The sequence below is a fragment of the Carcharodon carcharias genome, chromosome 11 (genome assembly GCF_017639515.1).
Source record: "Carcharodon carcharias isolate sCarCar2 chromosome 11, sCarCar2.pri, whole genome shotgun sequence".
In the NCBI taxonomy this organism is placed as follows: Eukaryota; Metazoa; Chordata; class Chondrichthyes; order Lamniformes; family Lamnidae; genus Carcharodon; species Carcharodon carcharias.
In genome coordinates, this window is record NC_054477.1 from 164,206,684 (window position 1) to 164,228,453 (window position 21,770).

The 21,770-nt window shown below is 43.2% G+C and overlaps 1 protein-coding gene across 5 annotated transcripts in view; it reads left to right on the forward strand.

Moving 5' to 3' along the window:
* LOC121283855 (rho guanine nucleotide exchange factor 7-like) overlaps window positions 1-21,770 on the forward strand; it is a 103,636-nt gene that overhangs the window by 21,844 nt on the left and 60,022 nt on the right. For all 5 annotated transcript variants that reach the window (XM_041198654.1, XM_041198651.1, XM_041198653.1 and 2 more), the window contains exons 3-4: window positions 8,871-8,955; window positions 21,316-21,449. In XM_041198654.1, the coding sequence (XP_041054588.1) occupies window positions 8,871-8,955; window positions 21,316-21,449 (219 nt within the window). The remainder of the gene's footprint in view (window positions 1-8,870; window positions 8,956-21,315; window positions 21,450-21,770) is intronic.

Genomic DNA, 21,770 nt, shown 5'->3' on the forward strand with positions numbered 1-21,770 from the left:
TTAGGCCATGGGTTACCAACACAGGAAAACTTAAAACGCTTATAACAGGAACTCGTAACACTTGTCTTCAATGCTAAATGATATATTTAAATGAACGTGTTTGTTCTTTAGTATAATCTTTTGACCCAAAAAAAATATAGAAAGGTGTTTATACTGGCAGTTGGGGGGAATGGGACGTTTTCTGTGTCTTTATTCTCCAGGCTTGGAAATAAACCTGTCTTAAGGTACAGGCTGGCTTCAGACTCATTCACTCCTTAATATACAAATGTTGGACTTAACATTTATTCTCAGTGCCTTTCATATCTGTCCATTTAACAACCAGTTGTTTTTGTCCAGCGAATGTTTCTTTCTGGAACTCTTCTTGATACACAGGAGCCAGTCAGGTACAAGAGCTCCACTCCTTATCCCAGAACCCCAGCCCTGGACTCCTTCCACACCAGGCCAGGCCCGCACAGCTTCCTGCTCACTGCTGATCACACCTACCCACTCATGCACTTGTTCTTTCTCAGACATAGGCACAGTTTTGTTTCTCTGTCTCGCTCGCTCTGTCTCCATTTCTCTCCCCGTCTATTTGTATCTTCCCTCTTTCCTGATGGAGTGGTCCAAAACCCTCAGTTTCTTCTGTTTCATCCAGTTCCTGGCCAGCGTCTCTTCTCTCACCCATAGTTCAATATCCCTCTGTGGCCATTTTGACAACTTGAATTCAGTTTTAATAAGCTAAAAATAAAATCTCGACTCAGTAAAAGTGGCCATGAAGTTGTCAGAGTGTTGGGACAAAAAACTGGTTTACTCATATCCTTTAGGGAAGGAAACCTGCTGCCCTAAGCTCTGGAATTCCCTTCTTAAACCTCTCCACTTCCCTCTGCACCTTTTTTGACCAAGTTTATAGTCACCCCTTCTGCAACCCCCTCCTTTAGCTCAGTGTCAATTACAGCCTGATGATGCTCCTGTGAAACACCTTGGCACATTTTGCTACATTAAAGGTGCTATAGAAATATAAGTTGTTATTTGTCCAGTTTTTTTTCTGGACTGGAGTTCTTTTCACAGTGTCAAATGCGCCATGTACATTGGTGCTATCAGCTGAAAGGACACTTGTCGGTTAAATGTGCTCAGTGATCAGCTGACTGTCATTGATCTGTTGTGAATGGGAACAAAGATCCTTTTCTCTAAGTATTTGTTTATGAAAGGTTGCCACATTTAAATATCCAGATGTAAATCTTCATTGCAATAAAAGCCATGAAAAGCTGAGTAAACAAATGCTTCTGCACTTTCTGGGCACAGTTCCATTACGATCATACAAATTAGGAGCAAGATTAGGCTATTCGGCTCCTCGAGCCTCCTTCGCCACCTAATTAGATGGTGGATGATCTGATTGGAATTGATAAGCTTAGTATTTTTTATCCAGAATGGCAGCACCACAGAACTATGGCAACTTTAGGAACAGGAGGAGGCCATAGAGCCTCTCAGCTGCTCCGCCATTCAGTTCGATCATGGCTGGTCTGGACCTCGACCCCTTTCACCTGCCTTTGGTCCATTTTCCTTTGATCTGATTACCCAGCAAAAGTCAAATCAAACTCAGTGTAGGGAGCTCCAATAGTCTCCCAGCACCCACAGCCTTTGTAGGAGGGGGCTCCCAGATTTCCACCCCACTTTATGTGAAGAGGTGCTTCCTGACCTTACCCCTGAACGGCCTGGCTCGAATATGAAGGTTCTGCCCCCTTGTTCTGGTCTCCCCTGCCCCACCACCAGAGGGAATAGTTTCTCTCTCTCTCTCTCTCTGCCCTGTTGAATCCGTTAAACGGTTCAAACAGCTCAATTCGATAACCCCTCAACCCTTCATACGAAAGGGAATAAAAGCTAACCTTTATTCAGACTGTCTTTAAAAATTAACCGTTTAAGCCCCAGTAGCATTCCGGTGAAGGCCAATATACCTTTCCTGGTGTGTGGTGCCAACCAGGGGTAGTAAGGAGCTGATACAAGAAACTTATCGACCTTTAGTTTAGTAGCATACTGTCTGAAATGCAAATGCAAACGTGGAAATGGATTCAATTATCACTTTCAAAAGGAACTTTGACAAACATTTGAAAAGGAAAATGTTTCATGGCTGTGGGGAAAGAACAGGAGGGTGATATGAATTGGATAGCTCATTCAAAGAGCTAGTATATGCCTGATTGGCTGAAAAGCTGCCTGCTGTGCTATGCATTTCTTGCATTCTACCATTAGACAAATACCCTCGGAGCGAAACAAGCCTACGGATAAAATGAGCGGGCCTCCAAGAAGATTGATTAGATGGGCCAATGATTTCTTCCAAACGGAGATTTATGCTCTTGCTAAAATTAACCCAAAGCAAATCAAGAAAAATTAGGTCAGCATCAGGCATCTCATGATCAGTTGCATCTTCCCAATGAGAGTGATGTGAAGGATTGTAACACAGCCATTGCTTACGTTAATTGAGTGATCTTAGATTCCATTTCTGCCTTCATTACTGTTCCAAGAAGTTGCCACTGCCAAGCTAGAGCAGAATAAGCAGCCTGGGCTCAGCTGGTTTGTACTATATTTCTGTTGTGGGGTGTTGGTTACAGATCGGTATGCCTTAAAGAAGTCTCCGTAGTTTTCTGCAGGTTAACTGTAAGTCTTTATTAGCTACTAGAACTGTTTACACGTGCAGTAAAGGGTACAAAGCTAGGGGCTGTCTCCATGCTTAGGTCTACACACGTCTCTGTACAACACCACGCTGACCCCTGGAGCTGGATCATGTGCCTTATTACATCACTTTGTATTCAGTGCCACACTAACCCTGTATGTGCCAGACCCTTGGACTATGATTTCCATACCTTTCTAAGAGGGACTGGTGTCTCTTTATTAGCCCCATTTTAAAGTCAGACATTCAGGACTTATTTTCATACGCTTTGACTTTTTGTAGTTGAATAGCAAAACCTTAAGCCAATTTGGGAAACTGAGGAGTAGAGTTGGTTGGAATGTAGAAGTATTTTGGCCTCTCAAGCCTGTTCTGCCATTCAATAACATCATGACTGATCTGATTGTGACCTCAACTCCACATTCCCACCCACCCCCGATAACCTTTGCTTATCAAGAATCTATCTAGCTTTGCCTTAAAAATATCTAAAGACTCTACTTCCACCGCCTTTTGAAGAAGAGGGTTCCAAAGACACTCAATCCCTTATTTTTAATGGTGACTCCTAGTCCTAGATTCTCCCACAATAGGAAACATCCTTTCCACATCCACCCTGTCAAGACCCCTCAGGATCTTATATGTTTCAATCAAGTCTCCTCTTACTCTTCTAAACTCCAGTGGATACAAGCCTAACCTGTCCAACCTTTCCTCATAAGACAACCTTCCAATATTAGGTATTAATCTGGCAAACTTTCTTTGAACTGCTTCCAATGCAGTTACATCCTTTCTTAAATAAGGAGACCAATACTGTACACAGCTGTACAGAGCATTAGTGTCCTTTATAACTGAAGCATAACCTCTCTACTTTTATATTCAATTCCCCACGCAATAAACAATAACATTCTATTAGTTTTCCTAATTACTTGCTGTACCCACCTACTAACCTTCTGTGATTCATGCACTAGGACACTCAAGATCCTATTAACTTATTATTAATTATTACTATCAGTTAGTCCTTAGCATTGTTGTACAGAGGAAAGGATAAAGTGTAACAAAAACAGAAAATGCTGGAAAAACTCAGCAGGTCTAACAGCATTTGTGGAGAGAAAGACAGAGTTAACGTTTCAAGTCCGTATGATTTCTAGCATCTGCAGTATTTTGCTTTTACCTAAGGAGAAAGTGTGCTAGATCATGTGTGATCTCAGGTGAAGTGAGGTCAGAGTGTGGGGGATAATTGGATCATGGGAGAAAAACCTAATTTAGGCCCCATTTTAAAGACAGACATTCAGGGCTTATTTTTATACATTTTGACTTTTTATATAGTTTAATGGCAAAACCTTAAGCCAATTTGGGAAACTAAGTAGAAGAATTGGTTGGAGTGTAGACATTGCAGCACCAACTACTGGTCGGATGGTGCAGTTACAATATAGCAAGTTTACAAAGAACATTTCCACTCATTGTGGACATCAAACTTTACAATGGAAAAGTTGACACTAACGTGTTACAGAGTGTGGACAGATTTGCTTTTCAATGTGCCTCTTGTTTAGTTGTGTTATTGAGAACTTGGAGGAATATTGTTTTTGTTCGTGTGAGAAGAGCCTTGTCTCGTTTTCAACATGAAAGCTTTACGGGCAAAGTGGTTTGGCCTGAGTTACATCATTATGTCTACCAACTCAACAAACGGTTAAAATCATTATTCTTTAATAATTAAACATTCTGCAAGCATTGGCCATGGACCAGGAACTTGGGAGTTTTAATAATGCATTGCATAGCAACAAGGCCTGTAACTACCGATTATATATTTAGAAAGCCTAAACAAATTGACCAACAATATATTCTAAAATTCTTATTTCCATATATATTACTTTTGAAAAAGACATTTACATCTGTAAGTCACATAAAATGTCTTGTTCAGTAATAAAATACAACCTAAGTTGTTACTTTAACAACACGAGGTTCAGGCTCTACATATTGCACCTAGTTGGAAAGTTTTAGCTCAGTTTAGCATTTCTTTCTAATTTTAGTAGGATGTGTTAGTTCATGCGCCTCAAGTTCAGTAGCTTGGCAATTTGTGTAGGTGAGTCAGCCAAGGCTTCTCTTTCTGATTTATTACGAAAGATAAAATCATTGTTGCTTGAAATCTGGAAGAAGATTCTCAATGTTATCGCCCACCAGGAGAGTAGACCCTGCTGGGGAACATCTCCCCAACAAAGATTAAAGCAATGGAAAAACTGGACAGTTGATGTTAGCTGATGTGAGACTCCCCCAAGAGCAGTTTTTAAATTAATTCATGGGATGTGGGTGTCGCTAGCTGGGCCAGCATTTATTGCCCATCCCATATTTCCCTTGAGAAGGTAGTGGTGAGCTGCCTTCTTGAACCGCTGCAGTCCATGTGCTGTAGGTACACCCACAGTGCTGTTGGGGAGGGAGTTCCAGGATTTTGACCCATCATACATTTGTCCAATTCTGCTCAGGTCCTCCACACAGTAAGTATTTGTCCTTCTTTAACGATTTATTATTTTGAAGGCACTGTTCCAAGGAAGTTAAGCTACACCTTTATAAATCACTAGTTTACCTCAATTCTGGGCATCACACTTCAGGAAAGATGTCAAGGAATTGGAGAAGGTATAGGGGAGATTTACTGGGATAATACCAGGGAAGAGGGACTTCAGTTCTGTGAGAGACTGGAGAAGTTATGATTGTTCTCCTTAGAGCAGAGAACGTTAAGCAGAGATTTAGTAAAATTGTTCAAAATTATGCATGATTATGATAGGTTAAGGAAGGAGAAAAGGTTTGCAGTGGCAGGAGGGTCAGTAACCAAAGGGCATAGATTTGAGGTAACGGCAACAGAATAGGGAGAGATGAGAATTTTAATGCAGAGAGTTATAATGGTCCGTAATGTACTTCATAATGGATGGTGGAAGTAGATTCAGTAATAACATTCAAAAGGGAATTGGATGAATACTTGACAAGGAAAGATTTGCCAGGCTACGGGGAAAGGGCTGTGGAGAGTGGCATTAATTGGATAGCTCTTTCAAAGAGCCAGCACAGGCACAATAGGCTGAATGGTCTCCCAATATGCGTAAAATTCTTGATTCTATGTTAGAGTTCAGTTTCATTGCCCCCAACATTACTGTCTTATGTTCATGGTGGAAAACATTTCCAATAGCAGATCAACGTCCTAGGATCTGAATCTCGTGATTGTGAGTGAATCACGTGTGAATTAAAGTTTTGTTTTAGCAGAATTGTGTTGAATAGCTACTCAAAATCTTGTAAGGGGCTCTGAATGGTAGAAACTTCCAGGCTTACAGGCTAAAACTGCTAGCTGTATTTCTAGACAAATATACAGAAGGCAAAGAAGTCAGTGAGATACTGAATCAAAACAAATCTATAACAGCACTGAAATTAGGGGAGAAATACCTTTTTACATAGAAGAGCCTCTGTACGAAGCCTGGTAAGTGATGACTTTTGAATGAAAATAAGATAGACTTCTTAGATGCTAAGCTGCATTTTGACAATGCAAGCAATAATCATTTGGATTATCTGTTAGAATTAAAGATTGTGAGTGAATTCCCTACCATTCAATCTGAAGATATTTGAACTGAGCTCTGCCGATCATTCCATGACATATTGCAAGAATTATTACAGAGTATTTACAGAATGGGAACAGGCCATTTGGTTCATGCTGGTGTTTATTCTCCACATGAGACTCCTCATCCCTAATTCATCTCACCCTACCAGCATATACTTCTGTTCCCTTATCCCTTGTGTTTATCTAGCTTCCCCTAAATGTATCTATGCTACTCAATTTAACCGCCCCATGTGTTAAGTGAATGCCACATTCACACCATTCTATAGGCATAGAGTATCAGCCGTGACTCAGTGGCTAATACTCTCGTCTCCAAGTTAGAATATTGTGCATTCAAGTCTCGCTCCAGAGACTTGAGCACATAATCGAAGCTGATCCTCCAGTGCAGTAATGAGGGACTGCTGCACTGTTGGTTGAGCTGTCTTTCAGATGAGATGTTAAACTGAGGCCCTTCTGCCCTTTATCTAAAGAAGACTATGGGAGTTCCCCCCCGATATCTTGGCCATTGTTTATGCCTCAACCAACATCATTAAAAATATCTGGTCATTATTGATTTGCTGTCTGTGGGATCTTGCTGTGTGCAAATTGGCTACCACTTTTCCTACATTACAACAATGACTGTACTTAAACACTTCATTGGCTGTAAAATACTTTGGGATGTCTTGAGGTTGTGAATAGTGCTATATAAATGCACGTCTTTCTTTCACCGTTTTCAATCTTGTGAGCAGGTAATGATGTGGGTCTGGAATTGGAGTATCTGCTAATGTCTTCACTGTATATATTAAAACGTGTGCCTCAAACAAATCTGCATCCTGACTCATTTTGAAATCAGTTAACTTGGCCTGGTTGCCCAGGCAACCCATCTCCCCTTCGTTTTTAAATCATTGGGTTTTTTTGACTACCAGCAAGAATGACACTGTTATCATGGGGACATCATGTGAAAGGTTGTACTTCCCAACTGCAAGCCCCAGGCCTTGTCTGCCTGGGAATGGGGTGCAGGCAATTGCACATGACTGATGGTTTTCCATCTATCAGAATTACTGGATGGAGAATTTTCTATTAATAAGGGGCAGTTTTCTTTGCAATTGTCACAGTTTTCATGTTCCACAAAGACCAGTTCATCCTTTTTCCCTTTTTGGGGTAATTTATATATTTTCTTGGCAAAACATTTAGCAAGAATCTCCATGGGCCTTTTCCCACTCTGCACCATAACAGTGTCATAGCTTCATTGTAAGTCTGAAGTTATGTTGGCAACATCTGGGAAATCCCAAATAAGTTATCACAAATTGTTTTTGAGGTTTGATTGAGTTTGGAGCAGTTGGATGGTTTCCACACGCTGAAGGAGTTCAGTAGTCACAGGCCTGATCTGGGCCCTCTTATCATAAGCTTACTCTGGAGCTTTGTAAAGATCCCCTAATTGAATTTAATTGACGAGAATTGCAAGAAAGAAAGAATTGCATTTTTGTAGTGCCTTTCACAACGTCAAGGTGTCCAAACCACTTTACAGCTAGTGAATACTTTCCAAGTGTCGTCACTGTTGTAATGTAGGAAACACTGCAGCCAACTTTTGCACAGCAAGAGCCCACGGACAGAATTGAGGTAATGAGCAGCGTAACTAAATGCTGGCCAGGACACTGGGGAGAACTCCCCTGCTCTTCTTTGAAATAGGGTGAAAAGATTTTGACAAAAGTTGCACTGACGTTTCTGTCTTATGTAAAACTGCTGTCTGTTGGTGAGATCTCACACTGTGAGCAGGTGATAGACATGATGTAAATTCAACAAGTACCAAAGTTCTAACTTTGGGAAGGACACCTCCTGACCATGCTTCTCACTGACGTCATGGAGTATTTGGAAGGGACAGAGCTGTGTTGGTGCATGGCTGGGTTTGATTTGAAATGTGGAACATCCCACTGTGCAGAGTATGGTAAGGACTGTAACCTTTTTTAAACCAAAATGTTTTTGTTGCAATGTAATGTGGTTAGTGAGAATACAGCAATGTGTCGTTAATAAACTGAGCTCCATTTCAAAGTTGCTTACAGGTTCTTTCTGCCCAATGTATTGTAAGGTAGAGTAGCTTGATGCTTTCCATGATCTAGCATATTTTAAAATTGCAGAGTTATGTGAAATTAAGTTCCAACATCTGAAATTGTGGAGCGTGCTCTGTTGAGGCTGAGATTCTTGTGAGCATCCAGATTAAATGCTTACATTGAAAACCTTGCAATTACAGCTCATGAATGCTTTTGTGGATTTGATAGAGATCAGAGGCACAAGACCTGTGATTCCACATCGAGGTTACTTTTTTGCCTGGTTTCTGAGTCAGTGAAAGAGGCAGCAATATTTATCTTTGTGGGAAAAGACAAATTCTATTTTGTCTGATAAACTGGAGGTGGGTGTGTGTGTGTTTTCTTTATTGCCTGCTGTCGGGAGTGAAAACAAGTCTTCACAGATATGGATATGTTCAGAAATACGTTGGAACTTTTCCTTTCAAATATTGAAAGACTCGTCAGCTACAAACATCCTGGACTTGTACATTTGGCTTTTATTCATCAAGCTGCCCCTCCTCTGGAAGCTCCACTTTGTAAAGATAGAAATAATGTGTTAACAATAAAAAAAAATGAAATTATCTTTTCTATCGTTTTCCTGCAGACTTTTGATGCCAATGACCTTTATCAAGGACAGAACTTCAACAAGATTCTTAGTTCGTTGGTGGCTTTGAACAAAGTAACTGCAGGTAAGGGGACTCCTTCAGAAGGGGCTGGTCTCTCAGTGAATCAGACTTGCACTTTGAAGCAGCGCTTGGCAACATTAGATTCACAGCTAACTATATATGAAATTGGTGACCTTTCAACCTCCGTCCTACAGTTATAATAGGTGATGTGAAAACGATTGTTTAATTTTTTTTACCCCTGATGGAGCCTTGTTTACGAAGTGCCATCAGATTCCTGATGCGTGCTCCCTATGGGTGAAACTCTGACCTGAGAGCATGATTTTGTTATATTATCTTTGCAATGTAAATGATCACCAATCTCTTTCATTGTAAATGTTGATGCTGCTACACACCCTTGTGCCTCTGCTGACAGCATTCATTCATCCAGTTCTCTCCCACCACAGACCCTCAGCCTTTTAGACCCCCATGGTCTGGAATTCCCTTGCTAACCCTTCCGCCCCTACTTTCTTCTCCTCTTTCTGGGGAGTGTGATCATCAATGGTTAAGTCAGAGGGGGAAATGAGTATGAGGCAGGATTCAAAGAAAGGGAGAGTTCAGAGGGTGTGTAATGGTGAAGGAGGTTGGAGAGAGAGAGTTTTATCTTTAAAAACAGTGCAAGGGGCTTTTGGTGGGAATCTTTTAGATACACTCCACCACCACAAGCCTTACTTGAGGTTAATTTGTTTTGTACTTGTAGCCTCTTGTGTTAGTCTCACAAGCTGAGCAGCACCTCATGCATTTAGTGCACCTGTTGAACCTCCTTTGGATGTTTGCAATGTTAAAGGGGCTATATAAATGCCAAGCTGTTGTTAAAGGGATTTAGACGAGGTAACAATAGAGAGGAGCAAAAGCCTGATTGAAATGTTTCTGGTGCTGGTTAAATGATATTATTTATGGGCAACAATGTAAATATTATGGGCTGTATGGTTGATAGATAATCTACAATCCTACTTGGTGACCTTCAGGGTACAAAGGAGCTTTGCAGCAGCTCCCCATAATAAATAATTTGGGTAGAAGGAAACAGTTGTATTTTTATAGCCTGCTTTCATAAACTAAGGACACCCTAAAACATCTCACAACCAATGAGGTACTTTTGAAGTAAAGCCACTATGTAATGTAGCAAAAACAGCAGCCAAATTGTGCACAGTATGATCCCATAAAGAGCAAAGTGATAATCTGTTATAGTGATATTAGTTGAAGGATAAATATTGGCCAAGGCACTGGGGAGAACTCCCTTACTCTTCTTTGAATAATGCCATGGGATCTTTCTACACCCACCTGAGTGGGCACACACAACCTTAGTTAACATCTCATTGAAACACGGCTGCATCAATGGTGCAGCACTCCCTCAGTACTGACCCTCTGACAGTGCAGCACTCCCTCAGTACTGACCCTCTGACAGTGCAGCACTTCCTCAGTACTGACCCTCTGACAGTGCAGCAGTCCCTCAGTACTAACCCTCTGACAGTGCAGCACTCCCTCAGTACTGACCCTCTGACAGCGCAGCACTCCCTCAGTACTGACCCTCCAACAGTGCAGCTCTCCCTTAGTACTGACCCTCTGACAGTGCAGCACTCCCTCAGTACTGACCCTCTGACAGTGCAGCACTCCCTCAGTACTGACCCTCTGACAGTGCAGCACTCCCTCAGTACTGACCCTCCGACAGTGCAGCACTCCCTCAGTACTGACACATTGATAATGCGGCTCTCCTTCAGTACTGACCCTCCGACAGTGCAGCACTCCCTCAGTACTGACCCTCCGACAGTGCAGCTCTCCCTCAGTACTGACCCTCCGACAGTGCGGCTCTCCCTCAGTACTGACCCTCCGGCAGTGCGGCTCTCCCTCAGTACTGACACTCCGGCAGTGCGGCTCTCCCTCAGTACTGACCCTCGGGCAATGCGGCTCTCCCTCAATACTGACCCTTGGGCAGTGCGGCTCTCCCTCAATACTGACCCTTGGGCAGTGCGGCTCTCCCTCAGTACTGACCCTCGGGCAGTGTGGCTCTCCCTCAGTACTGACACATTGATAATGCGGCTCTCCTTCAGCGCTGAACCTCCAACAGTGTGGCACTTCCTCAGTGCTGACCCTCCAACCATGCAGTGCTCCCTCGGTGCTGACCCTCTGACTGTGCAGCATTCCCTCAGTACTGACCCTCCGACAGTGTGGCACTCACTTGGTATTGACCCTCCGACAGTGTGGCGCTCCCTTGGTACTGCACTATTATCAGCCTGGATTATTAGCTGAAATCTCTAGACTGGAACTTGATTCAAACAATTACTGTTGAAAAGACTGTTTCAAAGATGTAGGGGCTTGCACATTCTAGAGTTCAAGATCACTGATAGTCATTCTATGTCTGGTCACGCTACGGTTCACTTAGGAATACTGACCATTGATGGTGGGATCCAAGGGAACGGAAGTAATGCTGCAGTTTTCTGGAGCACTACTTAGGCTGCATCTGGAGTAACCGTGTTCAAGTCTGGGCACCACATCTCAGGAAGTATATAGTATCCATAATGTGGATACAGCGCAGATTAACCAGAGTAATATTGGGGATGACTAGTTTAAATTATATGGACAGATTTTATAGACTAGGTTTGTTTTGAAGATTGAGGGGTGATCCAATTGAGGTATTTAAGATGGTTAAAGGATTTGATAGGCCAATAGAGAGAAACTGTTTCCTGTGGTGGGAGGGAGTTCAGAACAAGGGGACAGACTCTTAAAATTGGAGCCAGGCCATTCGGGGTGATGTCAGGAAGCACTTCTTCACACAAAGGGGAGTGGAAATCTGGAACTCTCTCCCCAAAAAAGCTGTTGAGGCTGGGGGAGGAGTGGGGTGAGGTTGGAGTGGATCAAGTGAAAATCTCAATATTGAGGTTGATAGATATTTGTTAAACTAGTGTATGAGGGGTCAACGTCCACAGCAGGTCAATGAAGTTAAGATTCGGATCTACCATTATTTAATTGCATGATGGAGCAGGCTGAAAGGGCCGAATGGCCTCCTCCTGTTCTTAGATTCATTAAGGAGTAATTTGCAACAGAAAGGTTATGAAAGAGTCAAGTGTATGATGGTTGCTCGTGTGCTGTGAAGCTCATCTCCAGGAGCTCATTACCGGGGAATAGTTGGTGTGTTCTCTACCACACTCTGTTTAAGTTTTCTGAAGAACATTCATGTTGGAACAGGCCCTCCACTGCCAACACAATTGGGCAGACTAACCCTTATTGCATTGGCACATATTGCATCAGCAAGAATGGAGAAGAATAATGTAAAGGGAAAGATTGAGGACAAGCTGTGTACCCAGCAATGTACCAGGTGCTCATTTTCCTGGTTTAGCTGCCAGTAAAAACTGATACACTTTGGGTTGGATTTATCTCCCTGGATTGCTTCCAGGTCTGGATCAGTGAAGGGGGATGGTGTCATGCAGTGGATTGGTTGATAGATTTGTAATCTGGCGAAAACTGTGTTTGAATCTGCAGCCACTGATGATTTCATTAAGAACCAAGTTGAAGCAGTTTCACGTAGGGCCTGACTCCCTCTCCCCTGGATTTAAGCCTGCACTTTAAAACAGCCCACAAATATCTTCAGTCTTTGCCTTGACAAAGTCATTGGTCTGACAAGAGTGAAGTCCCAAGCCTTGCTCATGTGAGACAGGAAGCATCTAAATGGGGATCAGTGGATTGTGCTATATTGAGGGTGCACGCTAAGACACTGGCACTGAGTATAGGGAGCTATATCCTATGTCTAGTCTATCTTATACTTGATCTCTCAGACCTCAACCACGACAATGACTATGAAGAGATAGATTTTGCGAACGTGCAGGTGGTAGGGTTGCCAACCCTGGCTGGGGATAATACTGAAGGTTTCAACGCATGGTCCTGTCCATTCTAACGGGAGAACTATGTTCCCATGCCAACTGAATAGCAAACTGACTTGACTGCTAATGAAGCAGCCTTTTATTTCTCAACTCCAACGTTTTTATAGCAAATAAGCAAGTGGTGAAGGAACATGATTTTTTTTTTTAAAGCCGCTGTGTTGTTTCTCCTGGCTTCCTCCAAGCAATGTACTCGCGACTCCAGGTCCAACTAGCAACTGGAATGGGCAGGCTCTGTGTTTGGAGCAAGTATTAGAAAAATGGAAACAGGTAGAGACTGTTCAGACCCTCTAACCTGTTCAATTAGATCGTGACTGATGTATCTTAACAGCAATAATTTGGTCCTTGAAATAATTAAATTTCATAAGGTGCTCACAGGAATATAAACAAACAAAATGTTGACACCAATCCGCACAAGGTGTTATTAGAACAGGTAATCAGAAACTTGGTTAAAGAAGTAGGTTTTCAGAGCAACTTAAAGGAGGGGAGAGAGGTAGAGAATTAGAGAGCTTTAGAGAGGGAATTGGAGAGCTTAGGGTCTAGGCAGCGGAAGGCACGGCCACCAATAGTGAAGTGATTACCACTGGGGATAAGCCGCAGGCCCATTCCCCGTAACACCCTTACATAACAAAAATCTATTGGTCTATGTTTAGAAATTTTCAGTTGATGCCCCAGCTAGCTTCAGCAGTGTTTTGGAAGGAGAGTTCCAGGTTTCAATAACCTTTTGTATCTTGCCTCTGATAATAGGTGCAAAATTCCCTATGAGGCATCTGAGCATTGAACAAATGAAAGTCTGAGCCTTTCTCTGGCCTCTATGCATCTTCAGTTGAGTTTGTGTGCAGTTTTTTTCCATATAGGAATTTGAGGTAATCACATTGCTGCCATTCACTCAGGGTTGATTTGTAACAGAATTATTTTCTCCTTATACAATCAAGAAGCAGTTCTCCATTTTACAGTTTGTGCTTTATAACCGAATAGTTTGGCACAGGAGGAGGCCATTCGACCCATCGTGTCTATGCCAGCTCTTTGAAAGAACTATCCAACTAGTTCCACTCTCCCTGCTCTTTCCCCAAAGCCCTGCAAGTTATTCCTTTTTAAGAGTTTGTTCAGTTCTCTTTGAGGTTTACTTCCAGTGTCCTTTCAGATAATTCATTCCAGTAATAGTTTATTAAACCATCATTCAGGATATTCAAAGTACCTGAAGGGAAAATTGGTTCTGATTCTGATGACTTATGACAGTGAAACAATATTTTTTCCTCTGTTTCCTGATGTTTAATGGTGAGTTCAATGAGCATGTTAAGTCGCTCACTAAACATCTGGGTGGGGTGATAATGATTTTGCCTTGGTTCTTTGACATATGCTTTCAGCTAATGAGGCTCCATCTAAATTTGCAGTTTATTCACTCCAGTATTCATCATTAAAGATCTAATACCAACATTATTAGGAACATAAGAAGAGCAGGAGGCCATTCAGCCCCTTAAGCCTGTTCCGTCATTCAGCTGGGTCATGGCTGATCAATGTCTTAACTTTAGATACCCATCTTGGATCCTGAACCCTTAATCCCCTTTACCGGACAAAAACCTATCAGTCTCAGTTGAGAAAGTTTTCATTTCACTGCCAGCCTCAACAGCTTTTTGTGGGGGAGAGAGTTCCAGATTTCCACTCCCCATTATGTGAAGAAGTGCTTCCTGACATCACCCCTGAACGGCCTGGCTCCAATTTTAAGGTTCTGCCCCCTTGTCCTGGATTCCATTGCCTGCCAACCACCCCCCCTCCCCCCCCACCCCCCCCGCCCCAGAGGAATCAAATCCTTTTAATAGTTAGATATTAAACTGACTCGCCCTCCATGGCATTATTCAGAATCAATCAGGAGGGTTTTTTTGTATTAAGACCTGAGTGTTCTGCCATTTAAGGTGCAATGTAGTAACAATAACTGACCACCGAGGATAAAATACATAGAATTAAAAACATGACCAAGCTCTTCCTAATCTGTAAGTCCTTGTTGGACTGGAGTGGGAATGATTATGTTCTGTCCTGGTCTTGGACTACTGGCCCAGGGGTGATGAGTTCAAAACCCTCCTGTAGAGCCCTGATTTGGTGTTTTTTGGGCTGGCACAAGAAAAGTTATCCTGAGAGCTGCCAAATTGTCATAAAATGCCAACTGATTCTCTCCTGTCCTTCGGGAAAGGGAGCCTGATGTGCATACCCAGTTTGGGCCACATGAAATTGCAGTCCCACACTGCACATTCACAGGTGGGCGATATGAGATGGACGATAACATTCTCCCTCTCCAGCATGAGCCACATCCTCAGGACAAAACTTGAAAAAGTTCTCTGGGAAGTGGACACATTAACTAGACACCAGAGCAGATTAATGTAATTCCACTGAACCCTGGGGTCTCTGCCACTCTTTTCTCCTGCAAATCAAAGCTTTATATGTTTGTACGTATCAGGTTAAAGGGGGTTGTGTGGGTGACTGGACAGTTATGCTGTGTTGGCTTATTCAGAGTGCTGTGTAATTTAAGGCCAGGGAATGTCGCTGTCCAGTAATGCTCAGTATTGTGTTGGAGTTTGCCACCCGTTGATGCTTGCAGAGTGGGGACAAGTCCCCTAGGCCTTGTGCACATGGAAGTCTGGCTGACGGAGGAGATCCCCTGTTTTTGATGCTAAGGCCTTGGGAAGAAGTAGCTGTAGTGCTGGGGGTGAGCTGTGTTATGGCTCCTGAGTGAGAGTGTGAAAAGTGCAGAATCGTTGAGCTTCGAATGGCGTATGTAGAAAAGGAGAAAATGTGACAGCACTGGAAGACCAGGTGATGGTGGAGTGTCTGTGTCAAGTGGCTGTGGGAGTTCCGGGAGGGAGGGGACAAGGCAAGGGAGAAAGACAAGAGAGATATGTAAATGAAGCCATTGCAGGGCACAGTCAGTCACCAGCTACGGTGTCAAGGATCAATGTTGGATTGTATCCTGAGTGACATTTGGCTTGAAGTCAAATGAGAAATTGTGATGCCCAGTTGGTAGATGTACATCTTCGGCAGGTGTCTGATGGATGTATATTTACAAAGGCTTCTTCACCTCATTTTTCTCCCTCACCTTTGCTAGCTGGACAAACTATTTCACTCCTTTGTCTTTGGTCTTATAGAATCATTGAATCATACACTATTCGGCCCATCATTCCTGTGCCAGCTCTTTGAAAGAGCCAGCCAAGTTACCATCTCTCCCCACAACTCCCCAACCCCGACTCTTTCTCCATAGCCCTGTAATTTTTTTTTTCCTTTTTCAGGTATTTGTCCAATTCCCCTTTGAAAGTTATTATTGATTCTGCTTTCACCACCTTTCAGGTAGGACATTCCAGATCACAACAAGTTGCTCCATATTTAGAGTCAGTCCTTAGATAGGAACATGTGTAGGCCATTCAGCCCCTTGAGCCTGTTCCACCATTGTGTTTGCTCAGAGCTGATCAGTACTGCAACTCCAGCACCAAGCTCATGGCCTACCGGCCTGCAGTGCTGGCCTGCCCTCCTGTCTGCATCAGAGACGTGGACAAGGTGTAACAGACACCTTAAATCCCTGGAGAAATATCACCAGCGACGCCTGCGCAAAATCCTGCAGCTTCATTGGCAGGATAGGTCTCCAATATCAGTGGCCCCTCTCAGGCCAGCATCCCCAGGGTTGAGGTACTGATTATGGTTAATCAGCTATGTTGCCTGACACAAGACTCCCAAAACAAGCTCTCTACTCCGGGATAAAAGCAAAAAAACTGCGGATGCTGGAAACCCAAAACAACAACAGAATTACCTGGAAAAACTCAGCAGGTCTGGCAGCATCGATGCTGCCAGACCTGCTGAGTTTTTCCAGGTAATTCTGTTTTTGTTTTCTCTACTCCGGGCTTTGTCATGGCAGGCGGTTACCAGGAGGGCAGAGAAAATGTTTCGGGGATGTCCTCAAAGCCTCCCTGAAAAAAAATGCAACCTCCTCAGCAATTTGTGAGAATCTCTTACTCGAGAGCGTCCAAACTGGAGGAGAAGCCTCTGCGCTGGTGCCAACCATTTCGAGCAGAACCAGGCGGGGGCCGAGCAGACTAAACCCCACCCACCCACCTCATCAAACACTACCTGTCCCACCTGTGGCAGAGTGTGCGGCTCCAGCATTGGACTTTTTAGTCACCTTCGGATTGGAAGGAATTCACCCTCGGTCCCGAGGGACTGCCTAAAAATAAGAAGAGTAGCGCTACGCCACTTACTTACCTACCTTTGGTTCTGATCGCTACCATTAACCAACAAACATCTATCGATCTCCGCCTCGTGTATAAAAACCCACTGGTTCACTAATGCCCTTTAAGGAAGGAAACCTGCCATCTTTACCCAGTCTGAATTCACAGTTGACTCCAATCCCACGCCATCGTGACTGTGTTTAAAATGCTTAGTGATGCCGCACCACCTTCACCAACACCTCAGGGAAACTCTCACACTGCATTGTGAGTGATACATGCAGCGTCCCCGGAACAAAATAAAAACATAATTGGACATGTTGCCAGTGTGGTGCTTAATGAGTTTGCATTGCAGGTGGGTAATGAATTGCTGAAACTCTGAGTGAAGTCAGGATTTCCTGGCCTTGTCTCTATCAATATGTGATCCTCTTTGTGCACCTGGACAGCAGACTCAGTGTTTCTCATTACTCAGTGCATAATAAAGATTGATTACCTAGTGTGAGATAAATCCTGAGATAGAATGTGATTAAAAATCAGGACATAAATACAAGTAGTGAAATGCTTTTGAGCTAAAATAAAATGGATCCTTGGTCCTTTTTTCAATAATTGGGTTAATCAATAGTGAACAGCAGTCACAGCCCGCTTGGTCGCAGTGACCAGCTCTCTCGCCTTGCTCACAGCAGCAGAACCAGAGGATATAATCCTGCACTCGAAGGAGTCCATTCAAAACTAATCTGTAGAAACATCGTTTCAGTGAGTGAGTGAATCTGTGGGACAGATGCCCTCAGGAGACAGTGAAAGCAGTTACTGTTGATTAATTCAAATGCAAGTTTGAGAGATTTCACCCAGAAAATAATAGTTTGGACTTTAGTATCTGAGTATTTGAGATATGATGTGTGATGAGTGGAGTGAGCTTGAGAGGAACAGGTGACTTCAGACCTATGGTTCCCAAAGCTCTCTTCCCTCTGAGGGTTTTCCTGAATGAGATGGACCCTTGTCTTGCTGTTTCACTTTGCAAACCTGCAGCAATTGGACTGTGGTATGAGGCATCCTTGGAAAACATATGATGCACCTCTGCTTGTGACATTGCTGGGTTCATAGAGCTCCCAGAATAATCAATCAATAACAAATCTGAATCACAGTGAATTTGTCTCACTGATCTCTGATCTACGTTCCAACTAAGAGGGCTGCACACTGAGTTTGGTAATTTTGGGGCTGATTATAATTAAGTGAAGAAGAGGCAGGAAATACAATGAAAGGAATTGTAACTACAGTACTACAGGCATTCTCCTTTTAATTAGAATATTTAATGTTCATTGTGAGTCACCCCCAGATGATTTATATAAAATACTTAGTGGGTAATAATACTTGGCTGTCAATAAGTTAACTGTTAATTCTTCATTAGAAAACTTATCAAACAAAGCTGCATTCGTGTGATGTGCACCCTTTGAGTGTGATGGAAACCCTATTCTCCCTCACATGGGGGTAAAAGGTCTCATGATGCTACTCAAAGAAGGAACAGTTTCCTCCTTGATGCTTATCGCGCAAGCGACAGGTCTCAATATTGATTAATGGGTGTTTAGGGATCGGGATCAAGGCTGGTAGGTGGAGTTAAGATATAAATCAGTGATGACCTAATTGAATGGCGAAGAGTCTCAAGGGGCTGAATGGCCTCCTCCTCCTGTTCCTATTACATGGACTGTGTTTGACTCAATTCACAGGTGGTCTTTTGTTATTTGGTAAATGAAAACATCCAGAAGCATTTTCTGCTGGGCTGGTTTTAGGTTGGAATTGGAAAAATGCATGTGAGTGAGTTGCATATTGGTTTTGACATGTATGGGTGGGAGGGGATTGGCAGAGAGAATGAGGGAGCACCAAGTAGGTAGATTATAGGCTAATAAGGCTTCCTTCCCCTCCCCCACCCCCACCCCCACCCCCCGCACCCTCTCAGGTACTGACTGACTTTCAGGTTTTCGTCCGGCTCCTTTGAATTTCAGATGACTGAATTTTGTCTGACTATCTATCCCCATGGTAACCTGAGCTTAAAACAGCCAGCTAAATGTTTGTAAGAAATCCAGCATCGCACATTTTGTTTCACTGACAAAATCAGCAAAATTAAAATCAGTGGCTGAGGGCCAGCTGTTCAAGCTGGTTCCTGCAGTGACGGTGGGGGAAGGGACATTAGATTCATACCAGGCACTCAATATAATCTCACTGGCTCCTGGCAGTTTGTTCTGTGCAGAAGTGTAGGTGTAATATGTGCAGGTTTATTTAGGAGATTAGCAAATACGGATCATTAGCATAGTAAAACATCCTAAAGGCAATTCACAGGAATTTTATCACACCAAATTTGACAGCAAGCCACATGAGAGATGAAGGCAGATGACCGAAACCTTGGCCAAAGAGGTAGATTTTAAGGAGATAAAAGCAAAGTACAGTGGATGCTGGAAGTCTGAAACAAAAACAAAAATTGCTGGAAAAACTCAGCAGGTCTGACAGCATCTGTGGCGAGAAAGACAGAGTTAATGTTTTGCTTCCGTATGATTCTTCATCAGAACTCAGGTTTTAAGGAGCCTCTGAAAGGGGGAGAGGGAGTTGCACATGTTTAGGGAGGGAATTCAGAGTTTAGAGTCCAGGCATTGAAGACATGGCCGTCAATGGTGAAGCGATGGAAATCGGGAATGGTGAAGGAGCGCAGAGATCTCAGATGGTGGTAAGGCTGGAGCAGGTTATAGAGAACCGAGAGGAGTGAGTTAGGTCATGGAGGGATTTAAATGCAAGGCAGACCGGGAGTCAATGTATATCAGCGAATCAGGGATGGTGGATGAAGAGGACTTAACAATTAGAACATGGGCAACAGGGATTTGGATGTGCTCTAGTTTATTTAGGGTTAAATGTGGGAGACCGGTCAGGAGTACTTTAGATGGATCACAAGCTTGGATGTGGGTTTTAGCAGCAGGTGAGCTGAGGCAGGAGTGGAGAGGGTGCATTACAAAATATTTACAGAAGCAGGGTCCTCACCATAACTAGTTTATAGAAGGCCTAGGCAATGGAGATAAGGTGGGATTGGAGGAAGCCCAGAAAGATAACAGCTCAAGCATGACTCTGAATGTAATCCTTATGATATACAAAAACCAGGAGTGACACAGAGTGCAGTGTACAAAGCCCTGCTCTGACCTAAGCTGCAGCTGTACCCAACATCCTCGCAGTTCCATATGGTTGGCAAAATTGCTGAAGTAAATAAGCACAGTTGGCAGTCATGGTAGCTTAGGAAATGGCTGAAGGATGTGAGTGTGGGATTCTGGCATTGTGATTCCCTGCTGCTCAATACCTCAGTTTATTCTGCAGTATGTATGTCCCTGTGTTTGGGGTCCCCTGTGAAGGCATGAATCATTCACCATCTCCATCAATTACTTCAAAGAACCTAACCCATCCTACACCAACTCAACACCGCTGACCCCCACAACCCCTCACCGACCAACAACCTCGATCCCAATCCATCTCCATCCCAATCCAACTAAACCCTACCCTACCCCGCCTCCCCCAGCCCCACCCCCACACCAACTTAACACACTCCTCCAAACCCAAATGCCCCCACAGCAAACCCAACCCAAGCTACAATATTCCCTTATTCACCAGATAGACTGGCTCATTTTCTTTTCTCTAATGTGGTCAGAGGTAGCTGGGAGGTTTTTAAAAATTGATTCCATGGGGTTTGGACAATTCTGGGAATACCTCGTTTATTAACTGTCCTGACAAGGTTACTGTGAGTAGACTTAAACTGATGTAGTCACTGGGCTATTGGTGTTAAGTAGCAAATTCCAGGATCCTGAACCAGCAATGATGATGCTGGAACGACAATATATGTCCCAACGGGAGGAAACCTTGGAGGTGATGGTGTTCCCTGTCATTGCTGCTCTTGTCCTTTTGGTGGTGGATTTTGCAAGGGAGGAGAGGCACATTGTAATCTTGCTGCAGTTTTAGACTGTATGTGCTGCAGCCATGGTGCACTGATAGAGAGGGGATAGATACTGAGTCCAGTATCTATATAGTGACGTTACATTACTTTAAGTAATAATTTCATAAGTGAGCGTCAGTAACCTTTAAACCAAACCCTCTGTTGAAGGAAGGGTCAGATCCAAATATATATCTGTCTTTTTTCTCCTCTTGTGTTGCAAAGCTTGGGGTGAAATATTCACTGGGTTCACGAATGAAACTAGAAATAAAAAGAAGACAGACAAAGTTATATTCTGAATGATTATCCAGTTGCTTTTGTACTGTACAGCTAATTAAATGGTTGTGTTCTGCAGATATCGGCGTTGGAAGTGATTCAATATGTGCCCGCCACCAGTCCCATCATATCAAGTCAGTTGATTCTCTGACAGGATCACATTTATCACTTGGAAGAACTTCAAAAAACTTCCCTGGAAAATATCGAAGTTTGGTGAGTGGGTGTTGAACCTGAGGAGGGAATTTCAAAGTAATGAAATAATTGCAGAGAAAAGTAGGGTGAGAGAAATCTCGCAAATTGGTTCTCTCAATGGGTGGATCGTTGGGGACAGATTGCATCCATATTGCCAGGCCCTTCTCCTAGTGGGTAAAGCTCTGTGGTGGGACCCCTGCTTCCTAAAGTGCCCTCCATAGGCCCCACACCTCACCCTACAGTTTCTCAGCTGAGAATTCTACTGAATAGACTTTCCACAGATGCCCTACTAACCACTGTACTTCTCTAACAAAACAGGAAATTGTTAGAAAGGTGTGATGC